General features: G+C 40.1%; 1 protein-coding gene across 1 annotated transcript in view; it reads left to right on the top strand.

Moving 5' to 3' along the window:
• The first annotated feature begins 6,197 nt into the window (after positions 1–6,197).
• Pkp2 (plakophilin 2) overlaps positions 6,198–14,791 on the top strand; it is a 71,474-nt gene continuing 62,880 nt past the window's right edge. Inside the window, exon 1 of the mRNA XM_046435958.2 lies at positions 6,198–6,485. Coding sequence (XP_046291914.1) covers positions 6,263–6,485 — 223 coding nt within the window. The 5' untranslated portion in view covers positions 6,198–6,262. The remainder of the gene's footprint in view (positions 6,486–14,791) is intronic.

Below are 14,791 nucleotides of genomic sequence, written 5' to 3'. Positions count from 1 at the left end.
CACATCCTCAACCTTCTATGATGTTTTTAATTTGTGAAAGGAAAAAGTGGGGTGGAGCTTTTAAAATTCAAGCCAGATAAACTAATAATAATTGTTAAGTGTGTGTGTGTGTGTGAGAGAGAGAGAGAGAGAGACAGAGAGAGACGGGGGATTAAACCCAGGTAGACTTTACCACTGAGTTACATGCCCTGTCCTTTTTTAAATTTTTATTTTGAGGCAGGGTCTCATTAAATTGTGCAGGCTAGCCTCAAACTTTTTTTTTTTTTTAATTTTTTAATATTTATTTTTCAAGTATTGGCGGACACAACATCTTTGTTTGTATGTGGTGCTGAGGATCGAACCCGGGCCGCACGCATGCCAGGCGAGCGCGCTACCACTTGAGCCACATCCCCAGCCCCCTAGCCTCAAACTTCTGACCCCTCTGGGCAGCCTCCTGAGTAGCAGGGATTGCAGGCAGGCAACACCACAACCAGCTTTTGGCTTTGGTATTCATTTTCTACATAAAATATAATACTTCAACTTATTTCAAGTAAATAATAGTGTGTATAAGAAGAGACAAATTTAAAACACAAATAGTTTACTTATAAATGAATACAGACCTATATCAATTAATATTTTATACTCAACTTCCAAGTGATTCAAAAATACATAGAGTGGGATTTGTTTGTTTGTTTGTTTGTTTTGCTACTGGGGATGGAACCCAGGGTTGATTTACCTCTTATTTTTTTAGGTCTTGTTAAATTTCTGAGCCTGGCCTCAAGTGTTTGATCCTACTGCCTCAGTTTCCCAGGTCACTCAAAATTACAGGCGTGTGCCACCACACCTAACTAGTGCAACATTTTTAAAGAATGCATGACACTGGGTGCTGTATTCTCAAAAATTTGTTTTGAAAAATCCTACTGAGTTTCTCTGATACCTTCATGAGCTTAGACATCGCTAAATATCATGCTTCCCTAGGCACTAGAGTTATTTTGGCACTTTGTTTCAGACCTTGGCAACCTCCTTCAGGACCATTCCTTTTGATTGGTTACACTTGGGTCCACTTGGGCACACTAATGACCTAAATACCAATCAATGAAATGTTACACTTAATTTACTATTTTTTGAGCACCTGTTAGTTGTCTCAGTGCTAGGTTGTGTGGCAGAGACAAAGTATGGGCCATGATCTCTAATGAAGCCAAGAATGTGTGCCAGGAGTTGGCCGTGTTATCCCCTCCCTTCAGCTTCTCTGTTCATCAGGTGAAAGATCTGGCAACCATCAACACAGCAGCTGTGGTCATCCATCCAAAAGATAATTGTTGAAGCTGATGTACCTTGCTTTTACATGCCTGTGAGTCAGGATTAAAGGAACTGATCGAGGCCTCTGTGACCATGAGCAAATTGCTCATTGCCAGCTTCTTGCCAGGTCGCCTACTTGGTTTCCACCTCCCACATCATGTTTGAGGTCTGCTAAGATGTAGGAGGTTTCTAGTATGTGGAATTTTGTCAAAATGAATCCAAATACTATGTATATTATTATGCCCTAATAAAAAAAGGAGAGTTCAGACCTACACACTTGCAATATACCCCAAGTCACAAACAAATATTTTAATTAGAGATAAATACCTTGCCCTCACTGCCGTTGAAAGTACCCATCAGAGAGTGGTTTTCAGCACCTACATGTTCATTGCTTCCTTTTCTAGACCTGCTCCATTTTCATTATGTGGCTAATGATGAAACTGCTACCAATTGCCTTGGCAACATATCCATTTGCTAAAAGAGGAAACAAATTCTAAGGTTTAAATTAATTTTTCCTTGCCAGATCCCTTACACTAAGTTAGGAAATGGTTTTTAAAAGCAATAGATATTAATACCCTGGAAAATAGTAGCAGGAAATATTTCATGCAAGTTGCCATTTATGAAATATGTAAGTATTTTTGTTTTTTAAAATGAATCAAAGCATGTTGGTGCCATTACTATTCTTTCATATTCTCCATTAAAATATGATTTACTCTTACCATATGCTATACTTAGTCTTCTAGTAACTGTAGATCTGAAGACAATTAAAGGTTAGTGCTTTAAGACTAGAATGTGCAAATCAGATAAAAATGCAAGGCTGAAACTCCAGAATCTCCAAATCTTTATTGTAGGTTCACAACAAAAGGGATTGCGGCCTCCTAATGTGGTTATCTGTTATTTACATTCCACTTCAACTCTCTTGTGGTTTTGCTCTTTTTTTTCAATCAGATTATGTTAGTAAATGAAAGACAAAAGTAGAAAACAAATTTTCAAAATTGAACCTAAATGCCAAAAGCTGGCAAATGCAGAACAGGCAAACATCACAAAAGGACTCCTAGCATTTTGTTTCCATGTTTCGATTTGTTGGCCAGAAGCTACCTGTAATTGTTACAAAGAGTTTGCTCACAATTTAGGAAATCAAGCAGGCACTTTTCCCAAGAAACAAGGACAGGATAGGGCCTGCATTCTGCTGGAATGGAAGCATATCTAGACTAGGTTTGGGGGCACAATGCCAAAGACCAAATACTTCTTCATCCTGTAATTAAACTATTGCTATTGCAATAGAATTCTCACTTCCCAAAGGATCATTTCCAGACGTGTATCTGTTTCTTATATTCAAAGGGAGTGTTCTACTGAACCATTGAGTTCAAAAATTCAAAATTTACCTTGGTTCAGTTTGTTTTCTACTTATAAGGAATATTACACAGCAAATGAGTGGGTTCTAGAATCCATAATGATATCCAAGTGACTATTTTTAAAAAACAGGTTGTTATTCCATTTATTAAAAATTTCAAAAGGTAACCAGAATAAAAAGTAAGAGAAACCAGCATTGCAAATTTGCACTAATACACTGAATGAACTAGCAGATTGATTGTTCCCAGTCAAGTCTGTGATGAAAATGCTGCTCAGATTATACTTTGACTGCAGGCTTGAAAGACCTTGGGCAATCCATGTGACTTTTTAAAGGATATCAAATTACCTAAAGAGTTTGAAAGCCTAGATGCTAATTACTAATAGTCATTGAGCATTCATTATATGCCATATAAGGTATCAAATGCCTTAGTACATGTTTCATTCATTCATTTATTCGATATACCTATTGATTACTTATCCTAAGCCCTGGAGAGCAGGAGTGAACAAGACAAAATCCCTGCTTTCAGGGTGCTCATATTTGAGTAGCAAAACAATTTACAAGTAAGGAAACCATGAACTATGTGAGGTGAATATAAGGGCCATGTAGAAAATGAAGCAGAGAAGTGAGATAGTGAGTGACTGGGTAGGTGCATGTGAAAGGGTATCATTTAGGTGATATAGTGACGTATCACCAGACACCTGAAGGAAGTGAGGGAGTCTAGAAGCGGATCTCTGAGTAAGGCAGAACATTCCTTATACCCTACCTATTGTTCAATCCTCCCAACAGCACTACATGAAGATATTTTTATTGTTCCCATTTCACCGATAAGAAAATTGAGATGTAAAAATATAAAGAAACTTGTTTATGGCCATGCTACTTACAAAAGACAAGCTAACATTTGAACCTAGATCTTTTTTTACTCACAAGTTTTTGTTTTGTTTTATTTTTTGCAGTACTGATTGAACCCAGAGCCTCACACACCAGGGCCTCACATGTGCAAGTTCTCTACCACTGAAGTTAATCACTGGCCCTTTTAATTTTATTTTGAGACAGGGTCTCACTAAGTTGCTCAGGATGTTTGCAAACTTGTGATCCTCCAGCCTTAGCCTCAAAAGCTGTTTTTTCATTTGTTGGTGTTTTCTTTTGTTTTGGTTTTTCAGGACCCGGGCTTAAACCCAGGGCCTTGTGCATGCTAGGCAACACTCTCCCACTGAACTACATCACCACCCCACAAGCTGTTTTTATCACCTTTCTTCCATCAAATCACACAACTATCTACTAACAAGATTCATATGTGCTCAGTTATTGGAATCTCCCTAACAGGATAATCAATTATGTCATACTTTGAAAAAACTGAAAGGAAAAAAGTGAAATGAGGGTCTGGGGTTGTAGCTCAATTGTAGGGCATTTTATCTCGCACATGTGAGGCACTGGGTTCAATCCTCAGTACCACATAAAAATAAATAAATAAAACAAAGGTATTGTGTTCATCTACAACTTTTAAAAAAATTAAAAAGTGAAATGAGGCTCACTAAAATAAATAAGAAAAATTTGTCTTTATTCCTCTGATGTGGGATCTATATGGAGGCGGAGCTGACCTTCATAGGTCACAAAACACAGGCAAAAACCAAAAGACATGCCTCAGATGACCCTGCAGGCACAGGTATTGAAAACATCTTTCAAAGCAGCAGATGTGGGACTGCCAGAAGAAGCCATGAGAAGGGAAAGAGGGAAAAGACAAAGAAAGGACCCAAAATGGAGCTTGTTGTTTGAAGTCTCTATTACCACTCGACCTTCAGTTCATCCCTCTGTTTTCAATTAAATCTCAGTATAAGAGTTGGATGTTTACATCTAGTTGCATAATTGAGCTTTACACAAGGTGTAATTTACTTAAAGACTGGTCCTGCTGGGATAGGAGAAATTACTCCAAGATAACCATCCACAAGTCTCCCACTTAAGCATTATATTCCACAGGACCTTTGGCCATGTGGCCTGTTAGGAAGGGGTGATAAAACTGCTACCACTCAGTTCAAGCGATTAGTCCCTTGATTTCCTCTGCTCCCCTCCTCCCATGTTCATGTAAAATGCAAAGCCATATACTCCTGCAAGTGTAGAAAGGTATGGATAGGAAAACGGAGAGGAGGGAAGCTGTGTTCTCCAGTTACTCCAAGCCTGAATTAATCGGGGTTTTTGTTGTTTTTTATATTTTGTTAGTTGTAGATGGACACAATACCTTTATTTTATTTATTTGTTTGTTTGTTTGTTTATTTATTTTTATGTGGTGCTGAGGATTGAACCCAGGGCCCCACATATGTTAGGCAAGTGCTCCACCACTGAGCCACAACCCCAGCCCCTTAAGTGGGGTTTTACAGAAATTGAGAGATTTGAGGGAAAGTGAACATGCAAATCCAAGCAATCAAAGGGAAGATTATCTTACTTAATACCAAGGATAGATGTTTTTCTTTCTGCTTTTCATGTCCAAAGAGGAAAATCAGGACGAGTGGCTTAGGCTGTAAATTTCAAAGTCAAAGACCCTTCCTGTTGAGGTTAGCTCTCAAGTTCTTAGGAGTCAACTGTGTGTGAAACATAATTAATAGCATGATAAATACAACTTGTAGAAGATGCAAGTGAAAGGCGGAGGCCCCTTCCATCCGTCCCCCTACAAAAAGCCTGTCATAAAGACAACTTAATCAACATTAACTGGACTATCAAAAAGTACTACCTATTAAAAGTTAGCTCTTCCCTAATGCTTCTTATTGGAGTTTCTCTCTCTGTGGGTGTGTTCATAAGAGAGAAGTGGGTGAGCAAGAGTGTACTGGGTACAATTTGTGTATCTGCAAGGGAAACAGAAGCTCTCAATGAGGAAGAACATATGTTTCTGGGACTGCATCTGTGCAAAGTACACAGTCCTGAAGTTGTACTAAGGGAGAACTCTTAAAAAGTCTTTTATTTCCCACACGTCATCTTCTTGGCACATTTTCTTTATATTGCCCTTTCCGCTTCACCTATTACCCCTTTCTCACTCTCAGATCCAGGTAAAACACGAAATATTTCCAACAGTCCGTCAGAGCCTGACTAACAAGATCGACTGCTCGCTCGGGAATCCCAGAAGCAAAACTCAGTTCAAGAACAGAAGTGATTCTCCAGGGCGCACCTGTCTGGAGGGCGGCCCCTCCCGCAATCAAACGGAAATCATATCTTTCCCGAGGGCTGGGCGGAGTCCGAGCCAGGCAGCAGAGCCTGTGCAGCGCTGGCAGGCAGTACCGAGGTGACTTCGACAATGTGCGCGACCCCGCACAGACCGCGCCCGCGCGCATCTCCCGATCTCCCCGCGGGCGGGTCAGGCGCGCCAGGTGTCCGCGCGCGCGCGCCCCGGCCCGGCCCCGCCCCCGCTCCCGGGCCTGAGTGCGCGTGCCCGTCCAGAGCCGCGCCCCCTTCCCCAGGGCAGGACGAGCGCGCGGCCCCAGAGGCCCAGCTCCCCACCACCGGGCCTCTCACCGGCGCGGGGGGGCGGGTCCGGGGGCGGAGCCCGGCGGTGAGGCGGGGCTTGCGCCCGCGCCCCCAGCTCCGCTGCGGCTTCCACCGCAGGTCCCGCGGCAAGCCAGCGGCTGGGTCGCCTACTCCAGCGCCATGGCAGCCCCCGGCTCCCCTGCTGAGTGCGGCTACATCAGAACCGTCCTGGGCCAGCAGATCCTGGGACAACTGGACAGCTCCAGCCTGGCTCTGCCCTCGGAGGCCAAGCTGAAGCTGGCGGGCAGCAGCGGCCGCAGTGGCCAGGCGGCCAAGAGCCTGCGGATCCAGGAGCAGGTGCAGCAGACCCTGGCCCGGAAGGGCCGGAGCTTTGCGGTCAACGGTGAGTAGAGCCCCGCCGCCCTATCTGCCCCCACCCTGTCCCTCACCCACTCTCCTTCATCTTCCTCAACCTAGTCGCCCGACTCGCTGCTTTCTGGGGGTGCGAAACCCTGTGGTGTTTTGCCTACCTGTTGCTCGTCGTCCCTTTGTATGACCCGCTGCACCTCCACTCTGACCAGCTTTCTTGGGGAAAATGCTGTTTTCCCCATCACCTCTTATTCAGTTTTGCCATAAATGTATCTATGCATATTAAAATGCATATATCTATGTTAAAGAATTCAGCCGAATATTTCAGCCCTTTTTTTGCTTATTCCTCTGGATTTCACCCCTCTGTTAGAGGGCACTTAATCTGGAAACTCAGAGGATCCATATACACTTTGAAATTCTATGCAGAATTTTGGTGTGCACAAATATTTTTCTGGGAGAAAGCGCCCTTAGCTCTAGAGTCCCAGAACTACATAAGTAACTTTAAAAAGAAAACCTGAAGGCACTGCCGCTCTTACAACCTGTAAATTGGGAAAGTGCTGCCTCGCCCAGGTACTTCGGGGCGCTCCACCCAATGTACATGGCGACTGGTTGATCTAGGAAGTGAACAAATTGGGTAGGAGGCTTTGGGCTATAACCACACCACCCTGCGGTGGAGGAGGAGGTAGGGGACTTTGGCCCTGCTGGCAACAACCCCGCCCGCCTAGCTAGCCGGCTCTGGAGCGCGGGCTGTGTGTCCCCACCCACCACCACCACCACCAAAGTACATGTGGGTGTCAAGGCTGGTTTCTCCAAAAAATTAAACCCTGAGGTGAAAGGGGCGCGCTCGCTCTCTCTCTCTCTCTCTCTCTCTCTCTCTCTCTCCCCCCCCTCTCTCTCTCTTTCTCTCTCCCTCTCCCTCTCTCACTCACACACACACACACACACACACACTCACACAATTAGTAGACAGGATAATTGGAAGGGAAAAATGGCAAACCAGTTGTGAAAATTAGAGAATATGGTGTATCCTTTTCTCACCTGCTAAAGTAGGATGATCAGAATGGCACGATAACACTTGTTTTAGTTGTTTAACTGTATTGTTGTTGTTGTTGGCTTATTACAGAGAGTGGACGATGAAGTTGGGATATCAATTTGTTCCTACAATGTTCAACTGTCTCTGCAGGAAATAACTTAGGCAATGGCAAATGCAGAACCCATTAGGGGGTTAAAAAAAGTTTAAAACACCAGTCCATACATATAAAACAGCAGCAGAGTCTGGAGGCTGTACTGTTTTCAACTTGCAATAAACGAATCTTAAAGAGACAGGTAGTTTATATTTACATACTTTAAAAAGTAAGCAGATGTTTAATGATTGTAAGCTATGTAACTTAGTGCCTACTATATCCCAAGACTGGAACTGTGTGTTTTGCATTCATTGTAATATATTTTAATTGTGAGCTAGGTATTTTAATTCCCATTTATAGATAAGGAAATTCTAAGCAGTTAAATAGTACTCATATCCCCATAGATAATAAGTGGTTGAACTGGTATTTGAATTCCTAAACCTAAGTTTCTAAACCACTCATCAGTTATGTCATAAAGTTTTCTTATTATTAATGCAAAGAGGGATTTACTAGACCCGCCTTTCTGTGGTCCCTTCCCATTTTCCTCTAAATAAAATTGAGGAAGTTCTGAGAGGGTGAGAAGGTTTAGACAATACAGAACAGATACATTAAGGGCGGGAGGAGTCTAGCTAAAGACTCCAGAATGAATGAAGCCAGTCTGACCAGCAGAATCATTCAGGACGCTCCCTGCAGTCTGAACATTCACAGGTCCAGTGCTAAACTACAGCTAAATCGGCTTCCTCTACTTGGGGGACACATACGATGCATATTACATATTCTCTCTTATCCTATGAAAGTGACCAGTCAGGAAGAGCAGGCAGATATCAACTATTAAACAGATGGAGCCTTGAACTGAAGGAAAGGGAGATTTATGGAGAATCTACTATTTGTTTGGCCGGGTTTTAGAATTTCATGTGTTTGCATTTCATTATACCTTTAAAACAGATGTGATAGATAAGAAGATCCTTTTCACATGTGAAGTATATGTCCATCAACATTTTTTTGGAAGTTTAGTCTCAACCTCTCAAATGACCTATGTTCTTTACCACATGGTAGACCAGCCATTGGTGAGCTCAGCAACCATCAAATGAGTATGTTTATATAGGGGACCCTGCAAGTGCTGAATTAAACGTACATACTCTGCCTTCTTTAAAGAATGAAGTTTAAAGCTGAAAGTAGGGAGTCTCCCACTAGAAAAATGTATTAACAAATGAAAAGTAGGGAACCAAAAGAACGGCTAAGACCTTATGGAGTCTAGAAGTATGTTACTCCCAGCTGAAGGGAATCTTGAAAAGCTTCAAGGAGGAGTTAGGATTTTAAATCTCAAAAATGTAGTAGGATTCGACACAGGGATGTGGTTGGAGAAAGAACATTCTAGGAGGAAACAACATGAACATTTCATAGTTCACAGAGTTGATCTGGTAGAACAAAGGGTGCTATCTTGGTGCTTCTGCTCAAATGCTTGGGGCAACTACTTGAGCGGCTCTTCCAACTAAGGAATAAAGCGTTTGAAATATTTTGATTACAACAGCAGCTTCCCAGCAAGCTGAAATACACTCCACAGCCTCCACAGAAGTGTAACTCAGCCAAAGAGATAAGGCAGCAAACAACACCTTCTTACTTTAAAGCCTCAGCTTTCTGAGACTCAAAAAGGAAATTAGCTTCAAAGGAATTTAACATTAGCATGCCATGGAACAATTACCAAGGGTAGTTCATATGTTGTTTAATTAAAGTTCTTTGAAAAGGTCTTGGGGACTCATGATGGCTTGTGAGTATTGTTGTTATTATTTCCGTATTACTGTCCTATCTCAAGTTGAAACAGACAGGCAATTGTTGAAATAGTGCTGGCCTGGAAAGAATCCTGTATCAACAGGAGAAATTCTGGGAAGAAAAAACCTGGTGTTAAATGCAACTCCTCAGCCCTGGAGACTTCTGAATTGTTGACATACCTGTGAGGTTGAGGCAGCAAATAATGTGCTGAAAACAAAGCTGATTGGTTGGTAAATATCTTGCAAGGGTCTTTAACCTTTCACTTCTTTCTAATGCCTCAGTATACTGGGTGGTTTTCACTGTAAAGTACTCAACTATTTTTGGTGTTTTAAACTGTGCTGAACATTTTTAAGTTGACCCTCTTGGGTGTAGGGAAGGTTCTGAGGTGCATAGCCTTGTTGTAAAATGCATGTGTATTGGAGTGAATTTTTAAAATTCTTTTATAAAAAGTCACAATAAAAATGTTTAAAAATTGCAAGTTTTAGCAAAGGGGAAAATTAAAACTGTCCATATCCTGTTTATTACACCTACTTATTATATAGTTCTTTCCCTAATCTTGGGTGCCTCAGTAGAAATATAGTCGTGTTTTAAATTATTATATGTAATGCTTATAGCATACAATGGACAATATCCTAATGAAATTTATAACTTCTTTGGGACTCCACCATAAAAACTGAAAGCATATTATTTACTTACATGATTTCCTGGTGACGCTGCTTTGACTATCTATGATCAGAGTGAATTCTGGAGAAAGGAATGGAAATTTGTTCAGGGTAACCAAAAAAAAAAAAAAAACAGTAGTTAATAGGTGCTGCTGGAAACAAACAAACAAAAAGTTACACATTGTTCAAATTCTATATGAATTCTTTGCCAAAAAGGAATTCAAGGAATGAAGCAATTCTGGGAGTGAGATGACTAATCATTCAGAACCTAGAAGGGATCAGGAAAGGAAAACAAGATATGGTGGGGTGACAGGGCCATGCCTTACTGCTCTGAGAGTGCTATGTCGGTAGCACCTCTAGATTTAATGTACCTCCACATCTGCCTAATATATCCCATGGGCACTGTTCCATGTCTAGAAGATTGGGTGCAGTAAGTTAAAAGGGAAAAAAAAAAGTGGCTTTTTTGTTGTTTTATTTTTTAAAAATTCTCAATGTACATATTACAGTGAAGTAGAATGTGAATAAAATCGTGCTAAAAATAAAATAAGCTTCATGCTACTAGAAATGATGAGAACGTATCTTTTATGGGTTAAATTTTATGGTTGAATGAGGGTCTAGTAAGGATGCTTCAGAATCAATGAAACTAATAAACCACAAAGATCCAGAGAAACAAAACTGAATATAAAAATACATTGTTCGGTGTGCCATGGATAAGATGCAGGAAATTAAGAAGAGTACTGTTCACTTACACCTTTAAAACATGCCACTAATGGCATCTATGCCCTATGCTAGTGATTCCACCATCATGGGAACAGAGGGCCACTCGCTTGAATTAGATATTCTAGGCATTCATTGTGTACATTGGCTCATTCTCCTAAACTGTCATTTATGATATCAGCTTTAAATTTTTTTCTCATGCATTAACATAAGGCTATATGTCCTTACATTTATTTAACACCAAAACCAAATTTCTGATCTGAGCAATTAGCAATTGAAACTATTAAAAGTTTTGATTTGTTTTCTTCTCTGAGAGAACAAAGATTATTGGCAACCTTGCTATGATAGTTAGAAAATGCAATAACAAATATATTGCTGAAACCTCTGGAGTTTATAAATTATACTTGATTGTCGTAGCCTATAAGATCATTTGGTTCCATCTCAATGATATTCAAGAACTTAAAATTAAGCTGGGTGTGGTGGCACACATCCATAATGCCAGCTATGTGAGAGAGTGAAGCAGGAGGTTCACAAGTTCAGTCTGGAAAATTTAGTGAGACCCTGTCTCAAAATTAAAAAAAAAAAAAAAAAAAAAAAGCCTGGGGAGAGCAGGCTGGAAATGTAGCTCAGTGGTAGAGCACCCCTGGGCTCCATCCCCAGTACTAGGGGGCAGGGAGGGCAGGTAAGAATTATACAATTCTGAGATGAATGTTGGATTCCAGCTATTTTGTATATGTACACATATTGTAAAGTAACAGTTAAAGGTAATGGTACATGTGGAAATAGACCATAAATTAGAAGAAAACTTTAATCTTTATGTTAGAATGAACCACTTCACTCCCCTGATTTACTAGATTAAGAATAATAAATAGAATATAAGGTTCTCTTAGACTCAAAATGTTAAAAACCTATTGTTTATCTTTTATATAATGCCATTAATGTTGATTGAATTTTGAATATAAAAACAATACAACGCTCTTAAGCCACCTACAGACCAGCTTGAGAGCTCAATATGTAGACCTAGATAAAAATGCATATTTGGAAAAAAAAAAGAATCTTAAAACATTTGAAAACAACCCACCATTACCATTTAAAATATACACATTTATATTCTTGAAATAATAAGCTTAATCCTACCAATATAGTTCGCTGCACAACTGTTCTGGAAGTGGTACTACAAGATAGGATTTTTTAATAATAATTAAAGTTCTGCAATTACGTTATTTCCAGAATTTTCAGGGAAAAAAAAAATCACACACTAAAAGGTTAGTAGACTATTTCTGAATCATAAATCTCACTAACAGTGGCCATGGGGTAGGAATGTGGAGGATCATATCAGTTCTTGAATCTTGATTACTTTTTGGTGGCGGGGAGTGCTGGCGATTAAATCCAGGGCTTTACACATGCTAGAAAATATCCTAGCACCTTTCTTGACGGATAATAAGAATTTGGTGTAGATCACTAAAATATTACTGGCCATAGTACACAAGTCATACAGACAAAAGAATGATAGTAAATATACTAAATGTATATTATCCAAATATAGGATCAACTTTGCTAAAATAAACATCATAAGCTTTTCCTTCTTTTTTTTTTTTTGTACTGGGGATTGAACCCAGGGGTGCTTAACCACTGAGCCACAGTCCTAGTCTTTTTTAGTTTTTGAGACAGGGTCTCACTAAGTTGCTTAAGGCCTTGCTAAATTGCTGAGGTTGGCTTTGAATTTGCGATCATCCTTCCTCAGCCTGCTGAACCTCTGGAAATACCGGCGTGTGCCAACGTGCCCAGCCATCCTAAGCTTTTCTAATAACTCAGGAAGAAGGAGTCTGCCAACATTTTGCAAGAAGCCACTTTTCTTCCTCTACATATTCTCGAAGGATGGAGGAGCAGTAGAAAATACTTGATCACTTTCTCTTCACCCCAAGACAAAAGCACTACCATCCTCACATTTGGGCTCTACTGTGGTGATCTACAGAATAGATGTCAGCCCCAAAGAGTACATGCAAAATAAGTGAACTTAGGATATTTTGAATGTACAAGCGGTATGACTTATCCACAATTAACTTGTCAAGTGCCGCTGTACAACTGTTCTGGAAGTGGTACTACAAGATAGGATTTTTTATACTGAGGAGGTAAAAATCTACTTGATTTAACCACCTCCTGCTTTAATCTGACCTCACTTGATTCTCCACATAGCTACTAGAGTGAACTTTATAAAATCTCATTGTATCATTTCCTGATTTAAATGTCTTTGGTTTCTTGCTGTTATCTATAGGAGTAAAATCCGTGTTCAACATGGCATTCCAAGCTCTTCACAATGCGATGCCTGCAACTTCTCAAACTTCATCCCTATCACCATGACTCCACTCCTCACCAAACACACACATGCAGTTATCTTGGTCTTGCCTACCCTTCCCCAACCCCTTGTCCTGTCTGTCTGGTTAACTCTTACATGACCCTCAAAACTCAGTTCAGCTGTGACTCCCTATAGGCAGCCTTACCCCACCCCTCTCAAATTTGGATTTCAAATGTCAGTTAAAAATTATAATTGTGAGTCACAGAAGGTGTTTCAGCATGGGAGAAACTTGAAAAATACAAAGGTTTTGTGAAAATATATTTGGCACATTACATGGATTTAAAGAAGGACCAGCGGTTATAAATCAGTAGGAAAAGAAGAGGTTCGCCCAGGCAAGTGAGAGCTATGGGAATATAATGACTTGAAATTCCTTACAAAGAAAACTTGTAATGAGGTTTTTTGTTTTTTTGAGATCGATACTCAAGTGATCCTCCTTCCTCAGCCTCCCAAGTAGTTGGCACCTCAGGCACGAGTCTCTGTGCCTGTGTAATATGTATTTTTTTAATATATATTTTTTAGTTATAGTGTAGTTTATTTTATTTTTATGTGGTGCTGAGGATCGAAACTAGGGCCTCACATGTGCTAAACGAGCGCTTTAACACTGAGCCCCAGCCTCAGCCCTGTAGTATGTATTTTAAATTAAAAAAAAATAATAATGGGTGAATTCTATAAATTCATCTTTTTGATCATGAGTTCAACCATGGTGAGTATAATATGATGGTTGTCATCGTAGTTCTAAAATCTTATAAGTAATCATTGTAGGGTCTCAGCAAATGAATCGGCAGGAATGACAAAAGAAGTAAACAAGTTATAGGAATTAATAGATTTAGACACGTATAGGTTGTATCTATTTGATACTTTACAAGCATGCTAAGTTACTAGATTGATTGATTGATTTTAGTGCTGGGGATTGAACCCAGGGCCTTGCAGAGAGCACTAGGCAAGTTCTGTATCACTGAGTTATGTCCCCAGTCTCTTAAGTTACTACTTTATAATCACAAATTCTGTATAATCACATATCCAAATACATCAACCAAAATATGACAGACATCTGTAATACAAAAAGACCTTCTAATATGTACATTTGTGTTTATCTAGAGCAGTAATTTGATGATTGCCCCCAAAATTCCATAAACTGGTACATCAGAGAATGGTTCTCAAACCACTTAGGAGGCTTCTGAAAACTAAGGGCTTCTGATGGCTGGTATATTGTGTGAGTGGTAGCAGCCACTGACTCATCACACATTGGCACAGTTGATGAAGCCCATTCTCCTGGGAGAATTGGTCTGTGCCTGGCACATTCAGCTTAATAAGAACTCAAAGCCAGTACTTTGCAGCACACACTGATAACTCTTGAGTTGTTTCTTGTGGCTTATTACATGAGCTGCATTAACTGGTCACAAAGAACAGCACTGCACAAACTTCTGTTAAATTTTCAGTAATATGAAAGATTATTTGATTTTGATCTGCTTGAAATCAGTTTTCCACCATAGTTTTATGACAAATCCTGCTAATTTTCCAGCCTGAGCTAGATTATATACAAGTTCTAGAATTGCGATTTCTACAAATATATGGTAGAAGTGGGGTTAGTTGAGAAATTTCTTGAAGATTAAAGACAGAAGAAAAGTATTGTTTTTAAATATATAAGTACAGGGAAATCAATTCGATGGTATACATGTCAATACATACCAATAGAAAAATCCAAGCACCA

Source organism: Marmota monax, unplaced genomic scaffold, assembly GCF_021218885.2.
Source record: "Marmota monax isolate L192 unplaced genomic scaffold, Marmota_monax_Labrador192_F-V1.1 WCK01_AAM20220418_F8-fsc00012, whole genome shotgun sequence".
NCBI classification, from domain to species: domain Eukaryota; kingdom Metazoa; phylum Chordata; class Mammalia; order Rodentia; family Sciuridae; genus Marmota; species Marmota monax.
Note: the sequence above shows the minus strand (reverse complement) of the source record. Positions and strands in the feature narration are given on the sequence as shown.